The 23,839-nt window shown below is 52.5% G+C and overlaps 1 protein-coding gene across 1 annotated transcript; it reads right to left on the minus strand.

Moving 5' to 3' along the window:
- Nucleotides 1–2,708: 2,708 nt before the first annotated feature.
- Nucleotides 2,709–23,235, minus strand: SDC4 (syndecan 4). The gene is made up of 5 exons (XM_068986953.1): nt 23,155–23,235; nt 10,388–10,526; nt 9,225–9,271; nt 7,830–8,022; nt 2,709–3,866 (listed from the first exon to the last, which is right to left on the minus strand). The coding sequence occupies exons 1-5, from the start codon at nt 23,221–23,223 to the stop codon at nt 3,715–3,717; spliced, it is 600 nt and encodes a 199-aa protein (XP_068843054.1). The 5' UTR covers nt 23,224–23,235; the 3' UTR covers nt 2,709–3,714.
- Between the last annotated feature and the right edge of the window lie 604 nt (nt 23,236–23,839).

Here is a 23,839-nt window from a genome sequence, read left to right on the forward strand (position 1 = left end):
ATTTTCCAGGCAAGAACACTGGAGTGGGTTGCCATTTCCATCTCCAATGCATGAAAGTGAAAAGTGAAAGTGAAGTCGCTCAGTCGTGTCCGACTCCTAGCGACCCCATGGACTGCAGCCTACCAAGCTCCTCCGTCCTTGGGATTTTCCAGGCAAGAGTACTGGAGTGGGGTGCCATTGCCTTCTCCAAGGCAATGGCTAATGAAGCTGAAATCCAAATCCCGGGGTTCTGACCCAATCTCACACCGTCCAGCCTAGTCCTGCCACACTCGACATGTTCCACATCTACTCTATCTGATAGAGAAACCACCAGCCACACGTGGCTCTTGAGTACTTGAAATATGGCTGGTGCCACTGAGGAACTGAATTTTAATTAATTTTAACTTAAATAGTCACACGTGACAAATGACCACTGGATTGGATAACGCAGATAGAACAGATTGGAGGGCCTTCTGCAAGATTTCAGTGGTTACGACTCTGAGCTTCCACTGCAGGAGGCATGGATTTGATCCCTGGTCAGGGAAGGTCCGCATACCATGCAGTGCAGTCAAAAAACAAATAACAGATTCCAGTTGCAAGTGCAGAGACCCACTCAAGCTTCATGGGCCTCAGGAGGGATCTGAAACCAGGCTCCTTACTTCAAAGGGAGTGCGGCCTGAAGGGGCCCTGGGTAGCATAAACTCTCAGATGGGCAGTGATGAGAAACTCCAGATCTTGACTGCAAGGATTCAAATCCCGCCTCTACTGTTGGTAAGCTGTGTCTCTTTGGGCAAGTTTTTTAACTTCTTAGCTGCAGTTTCCCTGTCTATAAGATGGGACTACTAATAGTACCTACTTTGTTGAATTATTGTGACGATTCAGCGGGTACAGCGGTAAAGGACAGAATGGGTTCCTGGCATGCACGTTTGTGATGTGAGGGTTAGCTTCTACTACCAATTCTTCTTTGCATCCTTTCCTCGACCCCAACGAACCACTGGGCCACGAAGCACCAAAGGAAGACCACCGAAGTTCAAGCATGACATGGACTTGGACTCGAAGTCCAAGTCCCGGCATGAAGGTTTAGCTCTGCACAGACAAGTGAAGTTTGGGTTGCCCTCTCGGTAAAAAGGATCTTTCCCATCTCAGAAGGGGCTTCCCTGGTGACTCAGATGGTAAAGAATCTGCCTGCAATGTGGGAGACCTGCGTTCAATCCCTGGGTTGGGAAGATCCCCTGGAGAAGGGGGTGGTAACCCACTCCAGTATTCCTGACTGGGATTCCATGGACAGAGGAGCCTGGCAGGCTACAGTCCATGGGGTTGAAAGAGTAGGACACAGCTTAGTGACTAACACTGTCACTTTCACCCACCTCAGAGGGTTGTTGTGAGGATCAAAAGGTGTCAATGCCATCTGTCCAGAGACCACCAGCTGTGACGCCCAGAGGCCAAGGTGACGTGTGTAAAGCAGATGGACAGACTGGCAAACGAGACAGCCCGCATCTAAGTGAGGACCTGCCCACATGCAACTCCCTATGGTTACCTGAGTTGCCAGTTCTCGATTTCTTCCCCCCCTCCCCCCACAAGAAAAACAGGGAATCTGGATTTTTCCGTGAAACATCCTCACTTCCATAGTTGGCAAGGAATCCAAGGATTTCTGTGTTTGTTTTTAAACACGGGGCCGTCTAAACAAATCTCTGAGGCAGGCAGGCCATGGCTGCAGGCCACGGTGCGCACGTTCTGACTTCTTCCCTCCTTTCCGGGCCCTTTCTTGGCTTCTTATATATCTCTGCCTTCCGGTGTCTGGCAGCAATTATCTCAGGATCCGCTGAGATCAAGGGAAAGGATGACGTCTGACGAGCTTTGAAATGATGAAGGGAGGCGATCTAGAAAGTACCAGGTTTTATTATCTTTTTATCAAAAAATCAGTAACAGACAACGTGAGGTGCTCACTCCCAACAAGGCCAGAGGAAAAGGGACATGGGGGGAGGAAGAGGACCCAGCCAGCTGGGACCCTGGGGTCACAGAAGGGGAGGGAAGCAAGGGTAGCGCCACCCCCATTGGGTCAGGAGATGTGGTCTGGCCAGCCTGAGCCACTAGGCCTCTCCTCTCTGGATAGGATAAGCCCCAGAGCCAGGCCCTGATCAGCCCTCCCGGTCCCCCTTTGTCTAGAGGGACAAAGGTCATCCTAACCAGGCTGAGCCTGTGACTTATTAAACCAGTTTAGTTCTCGAGCTGTGCTGTCAACAGATGCCAGTGGGCTCTACTTGTCTGTCTGGTACACCAGCCACCGGCCCCACGTGGCCACTGAGCACTTGAAATGTGGATTAGTATAATTGAGGAACGAACTTTAACTTCCTGTCATTTTAATTGATTTCAGTGTGGCCGGTACTTGCCATGTTGGATAGCACAGCTCTCCGATCTTCTCTTAAATTTGGAGATCACAAATGAAGGTACCCCAGCTGGGCTCAAAGCAAAAGCTAGAGAGAAGGTTTCCAGCCCAGTCAGGAGAAGGCACCAAGAAACAGGACCAGAAAAAGAGGCAAAAATCCACTCAGCCCCACAAACATTCACTCACTCGACCACCCAGCCAACTTCACACAGGAATATATCACACTATTTCCTGAAAAAATATATTTATCTATTTTTCTAGAACCAAGGAAGAATAATAATATATTACATAAAAGAGACACAAATATCCCACCATCCCCTACGTTATAGTTTGGGATTTGCTAAAAAAAAAAAAAAAACACCTATATTTCAGCAAAAGCTTCTTAGAGGAAGCAGCTTCAGAAAGGGCCAAGGTTATGAGCAGGGAAGTAGGAAGAATTAAAAAAACAAAAGCACGGGGGAAAAAAGAAAAAAGGCAAAAGAGGGAAAGAAAGGCCCTGTCTGAAGCTATAAATAGTAGTAAAAAAATTAATAAAAATTATATCTCCAACTCTTCTCTCATTTTCGAGTAACAAAAACAAAAACTCCATTAAATACAAACTTAGCAGGTACTGTGGAAAGGTGCAAGAGGGCAGAGAAAGCCTTGGTTTCTGTGTACTCTTGCCCACAGAGAGAGGCTCTGTACAAAGGAATGAACAATTAAAAAAAAAATACCCCACTAAAAATAGACTTAAGAATATTCTACAAGTCTGATTCAAGATGAACTTTCAGCTCCTCTCCCCAAATAAAAAAGGTTGACTTCCAAAAGTCACTTGGAAGAGCCTAGAATGGCCCAAGGTGTACCACAGACTCCCACAGTGTGGCTGCAGGTGCCTTTGATGGCCACATCTCAAGGTGCAGACAGATGGTTCTGGTTCCTTCTCCCAGCTTCTGGCCGAGGGGCCAGGCTGCGGAAGGCGGGCCAGGGGGAAGGCTGGCAGGTGGGCCGACCTCCAGCAGGACTTGTACAATAGCTTAGAAAGACTCTGGATCAGACCTGTTCAGTACAGGCTCTAAGCTGGGCCTAGATTCTAAATGGGAAGATGAAGAAACAGATCCAACCCCAGACTTGCCTTGAGAAAGGCCAAGTTTAACCCCATTTATCTGCTGGGACAAGTGGAGGCCCAGAGGATCAAGAGGCAAGCAGGAACAGTAGAAGGTGGTGTCTCCTCTGACACTGAAACTGTAATCGGAGCGGGAGATGCTGATAGATCAGGACTGGGGTGCCCTCCCCCTCCCCGAACAGCCACGCTTCAAAATCCTTCAGCGTCCCTTCCCCCTAAAGTCCAAGTAGGTGCTCTGGGGGAAGCTTCAGGCGTAGAACTCATTGGTGGGGGCTTTTTTGTAGATGGGTTTCTTGCCCAGGTCGTAGCTGCCCTCATCCTTCTTCTTCATGCGGTACACCAGCAGCAGCACGAGGAAGACGGCAAACAGGATGCCCACGACACCGCCCACGACCAGAGCTGGAGGGGAGAGAGGGGGCAGCGAGGTGAGGGCTGGCTGACCGTTGGGACCTCAGGGCACACGGGCCACTTCTGCTCGGTCGGTTCTCTGGCCCCCGGACACCCTCAACATCACCCCCAGGGGCATACTCTGCTGATGCCTTACTGAATTTGATTCTCACCACCTCATTCATGAGAAGGGAGTCACTGTAAAGCACTAACAAACCACAGAACCAGAGTGACAAAGGCATCCTTCCAGCCCCACATTGCTGGAGTCCAAAGCCAGGTTCTTTCCCAACACGAGGCCAACTCCCCAGCAACAGCTCAGCCCTGAGCCAGGAAGCAGAAAAATCGCAGGCGGTGGAAATCCCCATTAGACCTACTTACCCCACAGTCCTTAGCACAGGGAGCTCTCTAGTTGACCTTGTGTGCACACATCCCTATGCAGACCCACATTTATACCGATCGGGTGTACACACCCTGTACACACGTGGGTATATGCTACTATACACAGTTACAACATGCGCGTGTGTCCACACGCCTATGTTATAAAGAATTACATATGTGGTTTGGGACTTTCTGGTGGTCCTATGGTTAAGACTCCGTGCCTCCAATGCAAGGGGCACAGGTTTGATCCCTGGTCAGGGGACTAAGATCCCACATGCCACCTGGTGCGGCAAAAGAAAAAAAATTATATATGTGATTTATGTCCGCACATACGAAGCTCAGTGCTTAAGGCTTACATTCTATTCCTGTCTCTGCCACTTACTGGCAATGGGATCTAAATAATCAAGTTCCTTCATCTCTCTCATTGTAAAATGGAAACAATAGTACCTTTCTTATAGGTTTGTCCCTAGGTTGAAATAAATCAATCCCCTTAAGAGAGCTCAGAATAATGCATCGCATATACTCAATATTCATTAATTGTGACTTTTTGTGGTTTGTATCTGTGTCCCTGCCACCCTGAATTGTTCTGGCACAACAGTGGGTGCTTAATAAATGACTCCATTTGGCTCAGAGAGGGGCACGGGCCAAGAGCAGACACGGGTTTCTCACATCGGGTCAATGTATGTTCTCCGTATGACCCCAGGCAGCCTGGAGGGCTCACTCCTGTTTGTTGCGGGGGCAGGGATGTCTCCTAGAATCCTTCCTGTGACAGATTGAGTCCCCTAATTCGGTCTTAGCCTAAGAAGATTAATTTTCCGCCCCTGCACACACTCCAAATCTACGCACAGAATTGGGACGGAGTGGCAGGGGAGCCAAGGAAGGTTCTCTCTCTTGGCTAAAATGACGAAAAAGCAGCAACACAGTGCCCCCAGGAAAAACCAGAGAAAAGACACGGACCATCAGGTATCAACCCCCTTCCCCTTTCTACCGCCTCTCCCTCTGATGTCTGTTCCTTTAGACCCTTGGTCCGTGCTGGGAGGTCCCCAGGAGCTCAAGGCCCAAGGACGGTCTCAGAAGCGACTGTGGTCCCGGGTTCCAATGCCAGGTTCACCATTTGTCTGGTCTCGTGCCTTTGGATAAGAGATAAGGCTTCTTGGAGCCTCATTTTCCTTATTTGTGAGAGTATAGATAACCACACGTGTCAGATTGGGGTGTTGTGGAGACTCAATGAGGGGGCGTGTGAATCATATGGCACATGGCAAGCACTTGATAAACTCCCAGGTTCCAGGGTGGTTTTTTTTTTTGGCTGCACTGTGCAGCTTATAGGATCTTAGATCTCCCACCAAGGATAGCACTCATGTCCCCTACAGGGGAAGTGCTGAGTCTTAACCACTGGACCACCAGGGAATTCCCCTTGTCCCTCCAGGTACTGTTTAAAAGCTACTGGAATGGAAAATCTCACCCCAGCTATCTCAACAATGTAACTTTTCACATGAAGATCTTGCCCGTGTGTCATTCTCCATTGGAAGTATTAAGAGATGACTGGTTCTCACTTTTTATGTGACCTAAAGCAAGTGGCTTGCTTTCTCTGGGCCTGAGTCTCCCATGTTATAAGCAACAGTTACTTGGACTACATCAGTGGCTTTTACATTTTTCTTTAAAAGCAGTAGAACCATTGTTTGGTGAAAACAAAACCTTATGCTAATCCCACATCAACCAACTAGAAGTGAAACTCTGTGGGTGAAGAAACATGGGCCAGGTTTTACCTCGAAAAGATCTCCACCAAATAGTTTGAAACTTACAAGACTAAAAGGTCTCCAAGGGCCCTCTAGTTTCCCCACCCCACCCACATCACACAGAAAGTTAAAAGAACACTGACTCAGCGACCTGGAAGCCAGAGTCAGGGCTGAGCTGGGCCTACCGGGCGTTATACCCTGCAAGATGCAGGCAAGATCCTTTATCTGTCCCAGAGGGAGGCAGGACCCAGGGCTCTTTCCTTGCACTTCCAGCCTCCTCAGAGCTGCTGGCCCAGCTGGTTGCCAGGAGACAGGAGTAAGCCAGCCTGGGCCCATGGTGCCCTCCTCACTAGGCTGGTTCATCCAGACTGGCCCTTGGCCTGTAAAAACCTGGCTAGAGAGGGAGTCCCCTCTGAGAAAGTCCCCAACCCAGTTTTGGAGACCCCCAAAGCTGCCAGGGAAGAAGAGAAAGAGCCAGTTACCGCCCCAGCCGAAGGCCCCATAGTCAGGCTAGACAGAGCCATCCCTGAAGTCTCATCCTGGGACACATCTTTCTCCACATTGCACATTAGTCAGGAAGCCTGTGGCTCCCACTTGAGGCCAAACGTGCTCTCTCTAAGTGTTAGTTTCTTAATCTGGCACAGGAAGTTTCCTGCGGGCCACCTACTACTTGGTATGCTATGCCATGCCATATACTTACTATACTATATTATACTATATACTATGGGGCTTCCCTGATAGCTCAGTTGTTAAAGAATCCGCCTGCAATTCAGGAGATCCCAGTTTGATTCCTGGGTTGGGCAGATCCGCTAGAGAAGGGATAGGCTACCCACTCCAGTATTCCTGGGCTTCCTTTGTGGCTCAACTCGTAAAGAATCTGCTTCCAATGCAGAAGACTGGGATTCGATCCCTGGGTGAGGAAGATCCCCTGGAGAAAGGAATGACTGACTACCCACTCCAGTATTCTGGCCTGAGAAATCCCATGAACAGAGGAGACTGGCTGGTTACGGTCCATGGGGTTGCAAAGGGTTGGACACGACTGAAGGACTAACACCCACACCATCTACCACTGGGAACCGTGCAGACAAACATTTTACAGTCCGCCAAGTTATTTTAGATTCTATTTTTCACGAAGTTATTACACCAACCCAAGGAAGTAGCACGATGGCTGTTTGTTAACATGAAAACTGAGGCTGGAAAGCGTTCTCAGCCAAGGTCACCAGGCTGCCAGGTGACAGCAGGGGGAGGGGAAGCCAGTCCAACTCAAAGGAGCCTCTGGGCTTAAAGGGGAAGTTTTCACGGGAAGTTTAACTTTTAATAATTAACATCCCAGGTGCCAAATCCAGGCTGGGAAAGTGCTTTGTAAATAGAAAAGGATTTACAGCAAGTGAAAGACTCAACATCTATTATTTTTTTAGCCTCTGATATGCAATTCTTCTCTCGGTCCGCCAAGCTGCACACATAGTCAGAGCCACCTCTAAGGGGAAGGGTCATCCTTCAAGGCCCCAGGACAGCCAGTGGCTGCACGAAGGGGTATCAAATCACCTAACGGGCTAGAGCAGGGGTTCCCAACCCCCGCGCTGGTACTGGTCAGTGGCCTAATAGGAACCCAGCTGCACAGCAGGAGGCGAGCAGCAGGTGAGCAAGCCAAGTTTCATCTGCCCCTATCACTCTCATTAGCATCTGAACCATCGTCACCCCTACCCCATCCCGACGGTGGAGAAACCGTCTTCCATGAAACTGGTGCCTGGTGCCAAAAAGGTCGGGGACCACTGGACCAGAGGCATCCTTGCCTGCAGCACTATCCCTGCCCAAGCCCTCTCCCCTTTCGAGGTATCTTGCGGGAAGCCCAGGACCTTACCTGCCAGCACCTCTGTCCTCTCAAAGATGTTGCCGCCCTGGGCTGTGCTAGACATAGACACCTTGTTGGACACATCCTCGTCCCCATCAAAAGGGGACGACCTCTTGGGGATAACTTCATTCTCCTCCAGTTCCTTGGGTTCGGTGGGTACTCCGCTCCCTGTCTTCTCAGGGATGTGGTTATCTATAGGGACCTGGATGGTGGAAAGGAGAAGAGACCAACACTCAGTGCGGTTTGTAAGGAGGGGGATCCAAGGCATGGGGTAGGGACATTCAGCTGGGCGGGGAATGGTTCTGCCTCTTGCCAGCCAAACCACGTGGTCCCAGAGCAGATGTCAGCAACCACCCCTCAACAATCACGCTGTCAAATTCTTACCCTCAACTTTTCTTATGTGTGTTAGTTGCTCAGTTCTGTCTGACTGTTTGCGACTCCATGGACTGCAGCCCACCAGGCTCTTCTGTCCATGGGATTTTCCAGGCAAGAACACTGGAGTGGGTTGCCATTCCCTTTCCCAGGGGATCTTCCCGACCCAGGGATTGAACCTGGGTTTCCTGCACTGCAGGCCGACGCTTTACAATCTGAATCACCAGGGAAGCCCAACTTTTCCAGTAAATCTATCCCCAGTGGGGAATGAATAATGTGACCAAGGGCACAGGGAAGCAGGTGTTCTAGAGTAATATCCTGGAGGGTGGTTTTGCAAAATTGTAGGAACAGTTTGCCCTTTAGCGCAGCAGTTTGCCTCTGGGACTCTGTCCTAAGGAGCTAATCAGAGATTTTTGTAAAAGATGCTTGTTATACTGTTGTTGTAGGATGTCAAAAAAAAAATCATAAACCACTTTTCCATAGGTAAGGGCAACTGGGTGAACTGATTATGAAGGTTATAAAAATGAATAGGAAAAACAGTGAGTTACGTGGGGAAATATTCACGATCACTGTAAGTAAAAAATGCAGTGCATAGAATGGTATGTGTAACTTGATATTCATGTTGGGAAGTACCTAGAAATGCACACAAAAATGAGGCTGGAAGGACTTCCTTGGTGGTCCAGTGGTTATGATTCTGAGCTCCCAACGCAGGCGGCCCCAAGTGTGATCCCTGGTCAGGGAGCTAGATCCCACCTACTGCAACTAAAGATCCCGCATGATCCCAAGTGCCACAACTGGGATCCAGTGCAGTCAAATAAATGAAATAAAAATTAAAAAAGCAAAAGAGGCTGGAAACACATGCAAGTGTTTACAGAGGGGAAGGTCTACCCGTGACCCTTAACTGTGCCTGTCCCAAGAGTTCAGGGCCACAGACAAAAAAGCCTTCTTGCAGAATGAGGTCAGACTCGAACTTGTTCTGCTTCTCTCAACAGGTGCTGAGAAAAGGAGAGGCCAAAGTGCGGAGCTACTTACCAAGGGGTGCATCACTTCTGGGAAGATCCGGATGTCCTCTGAGTCATCTGTAATGTCAGAAAGGCCGTGTGAATGTGAAGTCGGTCACCCCCAGGCCGATGACCCCTATAGCCATGGCTGGTGCGAGTTCTAATTCAAAATTGGCCCCCAAATGCTCAACAGGTGATAAGCATATGTCCAGCAGGTGATCATTCCCACCCCAACCTCAGTCATCTCCTCTGTAAAATGGAGCTCCTGAGACCTGCCTCCCTGGTTCTTTCGTGTCAATGTTGAGCTGCTCACTGGGCAGGCGCTCTGTCACCTCTAAACCCTTGCTCCATATAGATCCCAGTACCAAGAACATCACCCAGGAGGGGTAGGAAATGCAGAATTTCAGGGGCCACTAAATCAAAATCTGGATTTTAACAAGATTCCCAGGGGATTCATTTGAGAAGACTCTAGATTGCAACAGTAAATATCAGAAATTCCAATATGAATGTATTTACTCAGAACGTGGTAAGTGCCCAGGGCTTTTAACTCAGTCTAATCTCCTCAACTATTTCTATTCCCATGTTACAGATTAGGACACCAAGGCTCAGAGGTCACAGAGCGGCAGTTTGAACTCAGGATTATGTGACTCCAGAACTCAAACTTCAAATTGTTACACCACCCCACACAGAGGAGGGAGGCTTTTCAGTAGCTCTGTCTGGCCTGGCAGCCAGGGCCAGGAAATGACCAAGAAAGACGGGGACCCTGGCCCTGCCCCAGGAGGCCCCTTCACCGATTCCCAATCCCATCCTTGCAGAAGCAGGGGTTGGTTCTCGGTTCCCACCCACAGCTCTCCCCACCCTGCCCCCAGGCTCCTGAGCGCTCTCTTTGCTTTTCAAAGGAAGGAAAACAGGCCACAGTTCAGTTCTCCTCCCAACGCCCACTCCCACCCAATCCCGTCCAAAGGCGGACAGGTTCAGACTGGTTTTCTACTACAAATGGACTCGGAGCAAGAAACCATTCGCCTGGAAAGGGTCTCAGGGATGGGCTGATTCGGTTACTTTTGTTCACCCCATCTTTTTTTTAACGGGGAGGGGCACAATAGGAAAATTCAAGCCCTAAAGTGGGGTCACCCTTGTAAAAGACAAGTTCTCTGCAGCCTTGAGCCCCAGGCCGGCCCCTTACTCCCTCCGTACCTAGATCTCCAGAGCCAGACAGCTCAAAGTCATCGGATTCCTGCCCGGGCCCCCCGATGTCCTCGTCATCAGGTAAGTCTCCGGAAAAGTATCGGCCTTCCAGGAGGTCTTGAGGGTCGATGACCTCAGTTTCTCGGATCTAGGGTGAAAACAGCAGACACATTAACCAGCAGCTCCCCCTGCCAATGCTCTTTAGCAGCCCCCGAGCCCCGCAAGGCAGTGAAGCGAGTGCTCAGGAACGGGAGCTGGGGTGCTGGAAGGGCATCAGGCTAGAGCCTGCCTTGCTGTGTGACCTTAGACAAAACCCTTTCCCATTCTGGGCTAATTAAAATAATGAAGGTGGCATCATCAGAATATAAATATGCTAGGTACCCTATACTGAGCACTTGCTATAGGCCAGGACCTGCTCTTAATAACTCTACAGACCAGTCTTCACCTCTGTTTTACAACCGAGGAAACTGGGCCCTGAAGACATTAAGTCATTTTCTTTGGGTGACTCGTGGGAGCAGACGGAGTGAAGACTGACTTCAGAGCCAGCGTTCCCAGTCCACGCTCCGGGGTCCTCTGATGCTGTCACTGCTGATTCACCCACGGCAGGGAGAGGGCTGCTGGCTCTGGTTTTGCCCTGACCCGGACATCTTTCCCAGCTGAGTCAGACCAGGCTGGGACAGGCAGGGCTGGCTCACTCACGTCCCAGGACAGCCTCGGGTCAGGGCGCTGCCCGGAACCTGGTGAGTCAAGTGTACGTGAGCACACTCGTGTCTTCAGCCTTCCAAACATCTCCCACGGGGCCATTCTGCAGCCATGCAGTGTGGAGCCCCATCCCTGCTCTCACGGACTGTCCACTCCAGCTCCCCTAAGTACCCCTCCGCTGCCACGAATGGGGGCCCCAGCCGTCCCCAGCTAGAATCTCAGGTCCACCGCCACTGAGAAGCTTTCACAAGGAAAGCATGAAAGATCCAGGAAGGCAGAGAGCTGCCCCAGGACCTGCAGAACATCAGCCACCCTGCTCCCAAACCTGCAAATTCAACCGGGGAAAACAGCTCCTTCTAGAGAGTCAGAAATACTTGGGATTCACACCACTCTCCCAGCTAGCTTCTGGGCTGAGGCTTTGTCTGCCCACAAGAACAGCAGCCCCAGGGCAAAGTTCATTCTTTCACTAATGAACTCAAATATTCTAGTGTCTACCATTTCCCAGAAGACTCAGGGTGGCGAATACAAACCCCTTGCCCCAAACATTCTTCTCCCCCCTCAACCCCGGAACTGCAGGAGGTGTAGAGAGGGGCGGGGTCTGCTCAGAACCGAGGAACACCAGCTGGAGGCCAGGGAGGTCCTGCCCTCCCATTTCACAGAAAGGGAAAGAATCTAAGCCCTCCTACAGTGACTTGCCTAAGGTCGCACGGTGAGTCAGCTACACACTCAGAAAAGAGGCCAGGCTCTGTTTCTGACTGCCCCACGCTGTCCTCCACCCAGCAGAGACCTGCCAGGGACACAGAGTGGGCCTGGAAAGGCACATCCGTCCCTAAGACAAGGTTACCCTCTGTGGGAGAGGCCCAGGCTTCCGGGGAGAGGTGGGTGGAAGCAGACTTTTGGGTCTCCTTCCACCCTGTCTGTCTGTCTGTGTGGGGCAGCTGGATTCCCCGGAGGGAGGTCAGGCTGGGAGCGAGATTTCTCCCCTCCCACCACGGAAGGGAGAATCTCCGCTGAATGCCTGGTACACATGGGGGTGGGGAGCGAGAAGGGGTTAAGCCCTGGTGAGGGATGACTTCATGACTCGGGAATCAGGAGCTGGGGAGCTGCTGGCGCTGGAATTCCAGCCCCCACACAGCCCCGTGCCTGTGGCTTTAGTTTGGCAGCTCCAGAAGATGGCTCCACTGTGGTTGCGCAAGCTGCCTGCACCTAGGGCGGGGTCCCTGTGCTCCCATCCGCATCTCCTGCTGCAAATTCCCCTGGGGGAGGTGGTAAGGGTGGGGGGCAGAATCGGAAACATCAGGATCTAGGCAGCTTACCAAACTAAGCACTTAGCTTGAAGTAGGTCCTCCTCATAGCTCTTATTTGCTGAAACACTGGGGAGGGAGGGGGTTGGGGGGATGCTCAGAAAACTGAAGTAACTCGCTCAAGATCACCCAGGCAGAAAGTGGCCACTCTGGACCGGAACCCAGGCATAGGTCACCCGAGCCTTTAGCCACATACAGATCAACACACCCATAAACACACGGGCACACAGAGTGTCCGTCTACCTCGGCCAGGATGGAGCCTTGTCAAATGGCGGTCAAACTCAGCCCAGGAAGTAAAGCAGGCAGTTTGGCCACTTGCATATGGAGCCTGGAGACCAGTCAGAGCTCCAAGTACTCAAGACAGGGGCTGGAGTTTCGACACTGGGCTGTTTCAGGCTGGGCCCTTCCCCTACCTCCCCATCCCCAAGAGCCATGGCTGTTTATTTATGGATCTTGCCTTTCTCTTAGTGGGTGAAAGTACTGAGGAGTGTTTCAAAACCACCCCTGGGATTAGCACGTTGATTCGCTGTGATTGGTAGTGGCTGTCTCTGTTTTACATCAGGAAGTGAAGACCAAGTCAGAACAAAACTCGGACTGAAACCTAGATCGATTCCCAGTTCAGCCACCTTGGGGGTCACCGGGTCATCCCTAACTCTTCATTATTTTAAATCTATTTTTTAATTGTGGGAAAATTGCTTTACAATGTTGTGCTGGTTTCTGCCATCCAACAATGCGAATCAGCCATAATTATACATATATCTTTCTCCCTCTGAGTCTCCCTACTCTCCCCAATTGCAACCCTTCATTTTTATACCAGGTTCCTGGAGAGCATAAATGACTTGAATTAAGGTCACACCAAGAATGGTTCAGATCCTGTCAGATCTAGTCACACAAGGATTAGATCCCATTGGGTACCCATCCTGGCTCTAAAAGCACAGGGCTTGGGACCTCCCTGGTGGTCCAATGCTTCCACTGCAGGGGGCACCAGTTTGATCCTTGGTCAGGAAGAAAGATCCTGCATGCCTCATGGCTCGCTAATAAATAAAATCAATCCTTCTCCAACTCCAGAAGTGGTCCTGCCCTGCCCAAGACCCCTGACAAGAGAGAAATGCCCAAGAGCGCAGGAGCCCTAAGACTACACCAGCAAGGTGAAACCATGCTCCCTGGGATTGTGAGCAAGCGTCCCTTTACGTGTGTGTGTGTGTGTGTGTGTGTGTGTGTGTGTGTGTGTGTGCGTGTGTGTGTGTGTGTGTGTAGGCTATGTGCCAACAGCCCTCCCTTCCTCCACCCTCTTTTCAGATTAGGCCCATTCAGTCTGGGGTGACTCTGAACAACCAGGCCACCCAGCCGACAGGCCCCACCCTGACCAGAAAGGGACCCCACCCTGCTCTTGGCTCACCCCATCGTTACCTGGGGAGCGGGTGTCCACACGTGTGTGCACACACAGGCACCCTCTCTGGGCCCTCAGGGCTCTCTGTATCTTTGTCTTACTCGTGCACACACAACAGCAATTAAGAACTGAATAAGCAGACCCTGGTGGGCACCTGGATGCTTCTGTAGACCCTCCATAGAAAAGAAGAAGGGTAGGGATTTCCCCGGTGGTCCAGTGGCTAAGACTCCGCGCTCCCAATGCAGGGGGCTCAGGTTCAACCCCTGGTCAGGGAACCTTATGTCACAACTCAGAGTTGGCATGCCACAACTAAAGACCCTGCAGGACGCAGCAAAGATTGAAGATCCCACATGCCACAACTAAGAGCGGATACAGCCAAATAAACAATCAAAAAAAGGGTAGGTGTATTTTGTGCTATTGAGACTAACGCCTACCAACAGAAGGTAGCTGAGGCCCTAGCCCAACCATCTCATTTTATTACCCAGCAAACAGATGAAAAGATAAGCACCCTTGCCAAGGTCACAGAAGCAGAACTGGACTTAGAACCTGGGTCTCTTAAAAAAACAACATTAGAAGAACCTAGGTCTCTGGGCTCCTAGGCTAGACTTGTCTTCCTTTCCCACTTCTAGGTCTTCTCTAGAAGTCCTACTCATAGACAAACAACAAAAATCAACATCTGAACAAGCAGGCCCCGGTGGGCACCTGGGCTTGGGGCTGGGTGCTTTCAGGTAGAGGTCTCAGGGCATGGCAAACCACTCCAGTATTCTTGCCTAGAGAATCCCACGGACAGAAGAGCCTGGTGGGCTATAGTCCATGGGGTCGTAAAGAGTCCGACACAACTGAAGTGAGTGATCACGCACGCAGAGGTCTCAACAAATCCATGGGCAGCTGCGGCCACTCCAGCTGTAACCCCCATCCAGTCCTGAGGTGATGGGCATGAAGCTAGGAAAGTCACCAACCCTACTGCAAAGTCTTACAGCTTCAGTCCCCTGGGAGAAGCATGGGGGCTGGGGTCCTAACATGCTGGGCACCACACTGGGTTTCCTCCGTCCGAGCTCGTTTGATTGGCACAACAGCCTGGCGAGGTGCTCTACCCATGTGGCCAGAAAGTGACTTTCCCTTGAGTCACTTGTGTGAAGTCACTCAGCTAGGAAGCAACAGACCTGTGATTCAAACAGATCTTTCTCGAGACTGAGTCTTGGCCAGAGCCAGACTTCTCACTGCACCCACGCTACCCCCTCTCCACCCCATCGCCACCATCCACAGCACCCGCTGCCAGGCCAGGGCTCCAGGGCACCCCTTCCCTTGGCCAGGGAGTCAACAGAGGTAAAAGTGATATTGCTCAAACAAAAGCAGAGAAACTTTGGCTGGGGCACTGGGGAGAAGTTCAGGGTCAGAGCTTGCTTAACTGTGAACTGGTGGGAGGCAAAGAGAGGGAAGTCTCCCGCTGCCTGTCTCTTCCCCAGGGGAGGAAGTGACCCCCAGGGGACAGGGACATGCTTCTTCTGGGGCGGGGGGTGAGATGAGAAGGACAACTGGGCAAGTTAAATTCTGGAAGAAGTAGGAATGCTGAGGACCCTGGGCATTAACTGCTGAACGCAGCAGAGGGGTCCTGGCAGGAGATCCCCAGAAGGGGTCACTGATAAGGCATGGCAGTCGTCCCCCACCCTCCTTCAGAATGGTTAGATGTCCCCCGGAATGAGCAAAACCTGGCTGCCTTCAATTTGGACTCAGCATCCTGGCAGAAATGGGAAGATCTAGCACCAGCCTGGGGACCTGTAAAAGCATCTCCAACAGCAACCACAGCCTTGCTGCTCCCTCACGATACGAGCCTGGGCGTTTATTTCACATCATGAAGCCTCAGTTTCCTCTCTTTGTCACCAAGGCTAGTAAGTACCACCTTGCGGGAGGATGAGATGAAGTGAAATGCATTAGGGGTATGCAAGGGACACAGCACATGGCCCGGTACACAGCAGGTGCTCAATGAGTAGCAGCTATTATTAACCCCCATCTGCCTTCCTTCCAGCTGAGGGGATTAGTGCTCAAAGGGTCAGAGACTTGAGAAAAGTAGTTGCATTGCTAGAAAGAGGGTGGTGGGTGGACGGGGAGGTGCTTTGCAAACTGTGAAGGGACATGCCCTATAAAACGTTATTTCTTGTGCTTCTGAGACCAGAGACTTATCAACAGCCAATCAGGCCCCTTAAGGATGTGGAAGAGAGAAAGGTCCAGAGATGAGCAGAGATCTGCGCAAGCTCCCACAGCTTAGAGCACCTGTTCTAAGAGAGAGGGAGAGGAGAAACCACTGTACTTCTCCAAAAGAGAAAATGGCAGTGACATAGAGACGCTTGAAACTCAGCTGAGCCCCCGAGTCCCCAGAGTATTTCCCGACCTGCCTAAGTATCTAGGAGACCAGAAGATAACCACCTACCACCAATACAGGATCTGGTGTGATAGTCCAGGAAGGGTTAAGCCAGGTCTGGGGATAGGAGTGGGGGTGGGGCGGGGTTCGAATGTCCGCCCTGCCCACTCCAAGGTCAGGTTACTCCAAACACAATCACTCAGGAGAGAAGCCAGCCTGGCACTGCCAGTGGCTTTTTCACCAATCCCCCCTCCCCCACCCAGGGCAGCCCATTCCCAGAGCCAGGGCTCCAGGACGGAGGGACGCCAGCTGCTGGTGGGAAGGGTAAGGGTCAGGGAAGCTTCTAGAGCCTCTGGATATCTCCCTGCTAGAGGCTGATGCCGTGGCATCCTTGTCACTAACAGCCTGATGGTCTTGGGAGATTCCTTCTCGGGGCCTCGGTTTCCCCGCCTATACAAGACGGTTCTCAAACAGACAAGCCTTCCTCTGTCTGCAGGCCTGGTAACCAAGCTGGGCACTGTTCCGATTACCGATGGAGACAGAAGGGGAGGGGGCTGGCTCCCTCAGGGGCCGAAGAGACAGAGGTGCATTGAGGCCGGGCTTGTAATCTAGCAGCAGATCCCAGGTCCCCGCTGGATCTGAGGGCGGCCCCGTAAACAAGCCTCCCGTGTTCTCTAGAGCCAAGCTGATATCTCCTGTCTCAGCCAATTAGGTCCGCCCTGGGTGCTGGCTTCCTGCCCCTTCCCAGCCTCCCCACCGCCTCTCAGGGAAGCCACTGCTCCCGATCGGGTCAGCCTGTCCCACAGACATCTCCTGGCCAGGCTTCCCCAGGGCCAGGAGTGTCCCAGCCATTGGTCACCCCTGCCCCCACGCCCCGAGGTGGAGTAGTACAGCCAGTCCCCACAGGCCGGGCCCCACCGAGTCACTCTTTCCACACATACCAGCCGGTCCCTGCCTCCCCTTTCCATTACCCCAGGTGTCACCTGACTAGCAGCCCCTGCCACTGTGCCAGACAAAACTGGGGCAGCCTAGCTCGGGGCCCAGAGGAGGGGGAAGGGAGGTGCAAAGTAAGGCTGCGGGGAGGGGGCGCTGACTCCCAGGGCCTGAGCCGGGGCGGGCCCACAGAAGGCTGAAGCTCCAAAGAGCTGGTCAGATCGCAGAGTGATCTCCTGGGGACGCCTGGAGCCCTAGGAGAGGGAGGAAAAGTTCTGAACCCTAAGAACCACAACCACTGGTTCTTATTTTTCAACCTGCACCCAGACACCGCCTCCCCAAGCTACCCAGGTTAAGAACCCTTGTCTAGCTGCTAATAATAAACTAAACTTAAGCCAGACCTTCACACAGAAGGTTGCCAAACGCCAGTGATGGCCCGGGAGTGACACACGTGTTTTCTAGAGGACGCTGGGGCTCACACCGGCCCAGTGACTTATTAACTAACTTGTGTGTCCCGGGCTGAGCCGCAGAGCTGGGTTTCTCTGTGAAACGTACCCATTTTCCAGTCATCTTGCCTCCCGGGGACAGGGCCTAGAGGGGATGCGCTCAAAGGTCACCCATGAGTTAATAACAAACCCGCCCAAGAAGTCAGGTTTATTGAACTCAGGGTTAAATTAGGCTCCAAGTGTTGACACATGCCTTCCCAAGCTCCCTAGGCATCAGGAGGTGAAAACATCTGAAAACTGGCTTCCCAGAACACTGTATCTTTTCTATCCACCATCACACCCCCTCCCCCACCAAACACTAGGGGGTTTTTTGGCAATTCCCTTGGCCTCCGGACTGGAAACAACTCCGGCCCTCCTCTCAACAGGACAAGGCTCCGCCAGGACTGAGCACGTCCCAAGAGGTTCCCAGCCCCCTATCCCTTCTCCCTCCTGGCTGAAAATTGCTCAACAGGGGGGTTCCCACTGATCCCTGCAAGAGGGGTGGGGCAGTCAGGAACGGGTTCTTGTTTAAATATCAACCCATCCAGTAATTAGCAAACGGCCCACTTCTAAGACAAACAAATAGATTTGGGCTCCATCAGCCCCACCCTAGACTCCTTCCCACCCACCTTGCAGCTGTTGGGGGGAGGGGAGAGAGCTTTCCAAGGGGCCTCTGGGGGTCGGATCTTCAAAAGGAAAGGACCATCTGGCATCAAGGTGGCCTGGGCAAAGCTGGGAACCGTCGCTAAGAACGCCGCCTCCCGTTTACCAGGCCAGATTCTAAGAGCTTCAGTTGCAGCCGTGTTATCTCCAATAAGGCTCTCTACAATCCCATTCTTCAGACCAGATAGCTGAGGTCCCAAGCCATGGAGCTAGTAAGAGGGGGCCTTCACAGCTCTGGAGTCAGGTCTACTTAACTCCAAATCAAGTGTTCCAAAGCCCTCGGGCCAACAGCCAATCCCAAGAAGAGGGCGTCAGAGAATCCTGGGGTCAAGTCTGGACTATACTTTGCTCCATAAACTCAGACCAATGGCAACCTCAGTTTTGCTTTAAGGCTGGGGGGCAGAGCACTACACTCTCTGCAGAGGTCTATACTCTCTGCAGAGGTCTCTCTCTATATATATATATTAAGTAATTCAAAAAAATTTGACATACAGTTGATTTACAATGTATTAATTTCTTCTGTACAGAACACTGATTCAGTTAAACATGTATATACAATATTTTTAATATTCTTTTCCATTATGATTTATCACTGGATGTTGAACATAGTTCCCTGTGCTATGCAGGAGGCTCTTATCGGTCATCCATTCTATGTGTGATAGTTTGCACCTGCTAACCCCAAATCCCCAATCCATCCCTTCCCCCTCTCCCTCTTCCCACCTTGGCAACCACAAGTCTTGCACAGGACAATTTGGAGAACTGGCTAAACTCTACCCTGTCAAAGTCCACAGCTGGGCAAGGCCCTGTGAGGGTCTGCGGCCTGGAGCCTGTATTTTCTGTATGTCTCTTCAAGGCCCTGGACACTGGCTTGACTATTCTTAACAGCCCCTAAAGTGGGTGCCAATTCCAACATCCCCAGGAGGCTGAAAGGAAACGGGGGTGACTCAGGCAGGCCAGCTACGGCTCTCCTCCAGTGACTCACAGAGCCCTGTCCAGCCCCTTCCCCCAGTTTTAAGTAGTCACTTGAAAATCACACCCACCAGTCTGGGAGGCCTAGGAGAGCTAGGAGCCACCTCCTCCCTAGAAGGAACTGGGGCGCGAAGCCCAGCCTGGCTCCCCCAGTCCCTCATTCAGGCCGGCTCAGCACTCCAAGTCCTTGGAAAAGCCTTCTGTTTCCAGGAGCTGGAGATGGCAGGAGCTGAATGTCTCCACCACCCACCTCCCCAGCGTCGCTTCTCCCGTAGGCTCTTTACCAAGGAGGCTGAAAAAGCGTTCCCTGTTCCCCACCAGAAAGGACCTACAAGAGGGTTTTGGTCCAACCTCCTCCTTCCAGAGTTGGAGACACTGAGACCCAGAGGGCATGGGTGCTCAAGGTCAACTAGTGATTCAGAAGGAGGGACCCAAGGCATCTGCCTTCAAAGCCAGCCAACTTCCTCATGTGTAATGTTCTCTGAGGACCTGCAAATCAGACAGCCTGTGTGACCTGTCAGACTTGGTTCAGACCTTGGCAGGCCCCTCCATTCCTCTAAGCATCACTTTCCTGTAAAAGTGAAGCTAATGGTACCTACCTCATAGTATCACGGGGAAGCATCCGTATCAGTAATAAACAACCTCAGTGCACCTTTTAGCATGAAGTTACAAGAACACATTTATTTGTTCATTCATACAGACATTTCCGGGCCAGGTATTTCACTGAAAATCCACAGAGCAGAGTTCCTGCGTGCGTGGGTGGAAGCAGGGTAGGGGATGAGGGCTCAGAATTTGATGGAAGATGTTAATGCTCCTTGTGAACCATAAGCCTCTTCAAGGGAGTGAATGCCTTAGATGTCTTTATGGTTCCCACTGCCCTTTCAAAGAATAGGTACTTAATTATTCATAGACTATCCAAGCTGGAAAGGGCTGTCTATTCAGTTCAAATTCCATTTTACAGATGGGGGATGTCAACCCAGAGAGAGATAGACACCCAATCTCACACCCTCCAAGGTAAGGCTCAAATATTTTCCTATCATAGCTCTCTGAGCTTCTAAGAATTCCAAAAGGCTCTCTCTGGCCACTTAAGGGTCCTAGACACCCCTGGGCTTCCGTTCCTACCCCCACTTCTGTGCAATCAAGGAGAAACCTCTCAAGAAGACCAGAAAGGTCTCTTAGCTGAAGTACAAGGGGTAGGTGGGGGGCACTTCCAGAACTGACTGGGCCAGGTGCCATGTCTATGCCCCTGGGCAGCAACACTGCTGGAGGGGGCGGGTGGGGGGGGTCGCGTGGCGGCTCCCAAAACAAGGCTGTCTTTAATTGGCCAAGGAGGGAGTGGCAGGAAGGTAGATCAGGGGAATGCTTCCAGCTGGACAGGAAGAACTGGTTTAGGCCCGCAAGCCCCGCCAAACACAGAAGAGGCCGTGGCTCGGGCTGGGTTCCCTTCCCAAAACCTGTGGCACCAAGGGGGACATGGTGGGTGGCGGGGAGCAGACCCCAAATTTGCCAAGTGGTCCCAACGGCACTATTGGAGGGGGACGACAGGACAGAGATTCTGATGGCCTGGGAGCTCTCTGCTACCCAAAGATGGTACCACTTTACCACTTGTAAAGTGGGCATAATATAATCCCCACATGCTAGGCCTTTTATGAGACTAAAACGCACCAGGACTTGGTCTATGGAGAGCACTCCATAAATGACCACTGTTATCAGCCCCACCCTTCTCCCTGGGCCTCAGTTTTCTCTGCAAAAAAAGGAAAGGGCTGACCACCAGATCATCTCTGTGGTCTAATCCAACCGTGACTAGGTCTGATTTTTCCATCTACAGCCCTGGGAGGAAAGGGACTGAGAGGGGAGATAAAAGGGGAAGCCCTGTGACCCAGTTCGAGGTGGAAGACCTTGTAACATTAGCCAGGAGGGGAGTGCTGAGGTCAGGGTGGGAGAGACGGACGTCTCCCTCAGGAAGCAGCTGCCCAGGGCTCACTTCTCCTGCAGCTCAGGGGTCACCACCTGCCCTCCCCCAAACCACATCCTTCTGACCGCCCCCAGGGCACAGCTGCCTGCCTGCCTCTCTCGCCACACACCCCCAACCCCACCGCCTGCAGGCCTGGCAACCCCTGAGCCAAGACTGACATGTGACTGTCCATGCAGTGACCTTTCAACCTCCAGGGTCTTTTACCTTTTCCCCAGTCCGCCCAGGCTGGTGGGACGCACCACGCCGTTCCTTCAGAAACCTCCACCACTGTGACACCAACACATCCTTCAGGGCCTAGTTTTAGAGCGCTGCATGGGGGAGCAGCAGGCTTGGGTTCGAGTCCTGACTCAGCCACTCATCTTTTGACAAGCTTGCCCCTCTTAGTTTGGGGAGGTCATCACCTTACTTGGGGCCTCGGTTTCTTTCTTCCTCTGAATTCTCGGTGGCTGGCCAGCCCCAAATCTTTATCTACTCTTTATCTATTCTAAACTAGTTTTTAGGATGGCACACAACTGCAGCCACTGAGAGTAGCATCAGACTACGCATCAAGATAGGAGCAAAAGATTAAAAAAGGGATGTGGAGGCCTGGCCGCCTAATTTGCATCTGACTCAGCCCCTTATCAGCTGTGTGACCTTGGGCAGGTTGGTTAACCTCTCTAGCCTCAGGACCAGTTTAAAACAGTAAACACAAGGGCTGAGCTAAACTAGCTGATAGAGCCATTACAACAGCTATCAGAAAGCTATTAGAACAGTTCCATAAGCACTGAGTCTTGCTGTCATCACTCAGGGCTGCAACTGTTATCTGGGGGTGGCGAGGAAGGGGGTCCTGGGGAGGGGAGGTGGGGTATAGCTCAGGGTCTCAAATGAAGCCTGCCAGGCAGAAAGGACTTATTCTAAGTCATCCCAGAGACATGGGAGCCCCACTGAGAGCTGATATTAAGATTAAATGCCACTTGCTCTTCCCAAAACGGAGGTTTAAGGGTATCAAAGAGGCCAGGCTTGCTGGGGGGCAGGGTCAGAGAGCCTCTCAGAAATTTCTGTGGCCCAGTTTCCCAGAGGAGGTGGCCTCCCTCCTTCCCAACTGACTGCTGGGATGAATGGAGCTTCTGGTGGGCCCAGGGCTTTGGACACTATGACAGGGACCTCTAAGTGGGGAGACCAGTAAAGGACCAGTAAGGAGGTTATTCAGGGCTCACAGAGACCTTCTCTTCCCCCAGTCCCCCTTCACCCCACCCAAAGGTGAGTGCTTTGGGTTTCCCCAGCGGTCAGATCGGTGGAAATAAACGCTCTTCTGGCAGAAGGCAGAGGCTCAACTCCTGGCGCAGTTCTCAGCCTACACAGTCCCTCCAGTCTGCCCCGGAAAGATCAGAGTCCCAACTTTGTACCGACCCTTTAGAAGCACTGCTCACTTCCCATCCCAGTCCCCCAGACGCTTTGGGACTCAGAAGAGGGCAGGGCCTTGCCCAAAGTCAGGCCAGTGGCAGGGCTGCGGCCAAACCTGACGTTAGGGCTCAGTCCTCTACGCCGGTGCGTGAAACAAGGCCCCTCAGAACCCTGCACCCCTCCCCCTTCCGAGTACACGCAACCCCGCTTCATGTCGAGGCCATCTCGGATTCTGGAGGGCGCGGAGGGGGGTCAGGGCGCGAGCCTGCCCTGGGATCACCGGGGAAGGGGCGAGAGGGTGAGGGGAGGCGAGGTGACACCAGCTTAGTCACGTCCGAGCCTGGAGCCCGCGCCAGGGCTGAGGCCAGGGGGAGGCGAGAAGTGCAACAGGCTGGGGGCGCACCGTGCGCGGAGGGGTCACCCCGCCCCCCCGCCCCGGAGCCTCCCTGGGATCCCAGGGCAAAGTTTCCAACAAAGTTTCCCTGGTGTAGCTGGGGACGGCACACTCCCCCGATTGCCCGCCCCTGGACCCCACCGTAGGATCCCAGAACAAAGACGATACCGGTCCGCCCCCCCGCCCCCCGGCCCCCCTGGGGGATCTCCCAGCACCTACCGACTCGGCGGCGGCGGCGGGGACGCCCACGAGGAGCAGCAGCAGCGCGAGCAGGCGGGCGGGGGCCATCGTACCACGGTCCGCAGAGGGCGCGCAGGCGGGTGGCCAGGGCTGGCGCGCGTCCCTTCTTATAGGCGGTGCTCGGCCCCGCCCCCGGCCCCGCCCCGGCCCGCCCCCGCTGCCCGCACCCCGCCCGGAATTCCCCCGCGAAAGCTGAGCCTCCAGGGTGCTGCTCCTACCCGCCCCGTTGGAAACCCGAGGGACCGGCCCCGTGGGCGCGGGCCTCTCAGTCCATCCAGTCTCTGGCCTCCAGCAGCCCCGATCCCCGATCCCCTGCTAGGCAGGTGACCCGAGAGTGCTGTGCATAAACCCATTTTACAGTTAGGGAAACTGAGGCCCATAGACCGGAAGGACTTGCCCAGGGCCGTGAATTTAGATCAGCGCCCTTCCAGATGGGTACATTCCCCTCCGAGAATGGGCAACAATCGCCGGCTGTTTTCAGACTGGAGTCAGCAGGCACTTTTCTGTAAAAAGCTAAATGTTTTAGGCCCGGATGGTTTCTGTCACAATTACTCAAAACTCTAGCTTTGCAGCACAAAGGCAACCTTAAATACTTAAAGGAAAGAGAGTGGCTGTATCCTGATTAAACTGGACTCTGAAATTTGAATTTCATATAATTTTCAGG

This window comes from Capricornis sumatraensis, chromosome 15 (genome assembly GCF_032405125.1).
Source record: "Capricornis sumatraensis isolate serow.1 chromosome 15, serow.2, whole genome shotgun sequence".
Taxonomy (NCBI): Eukaryota; Metazoa; Chordata; class Mammalia; order Artiodactyla; family Bovidae; genus Capricornis; species Capricornis sumatraensis.

Coding starts and splice junctions, on each gene's coding strand:
- SDC4 (XM_068986953.1), bottom strand. CDS start 23,223: ATGGCCCCCGCCCGCCTGCTCGCGCTGCTGCTGCTCCTCGTGGGCGTC. Junction 10,527..23,154: donor CCGCCGCCGCCGCCGAGTCG/GTAGGTGCTGGG, acceptor TTTTCACCCTAG/ATCCGAGAAACTGAGGTCAT. Junction 3,867..7,829: donor GAGGACAGAGGTGCTGGCAG/GTAAGGTCCTGG, acceptor TCTCCCCTCCAG/CTCTGGTCGTGGGCGGTGTC.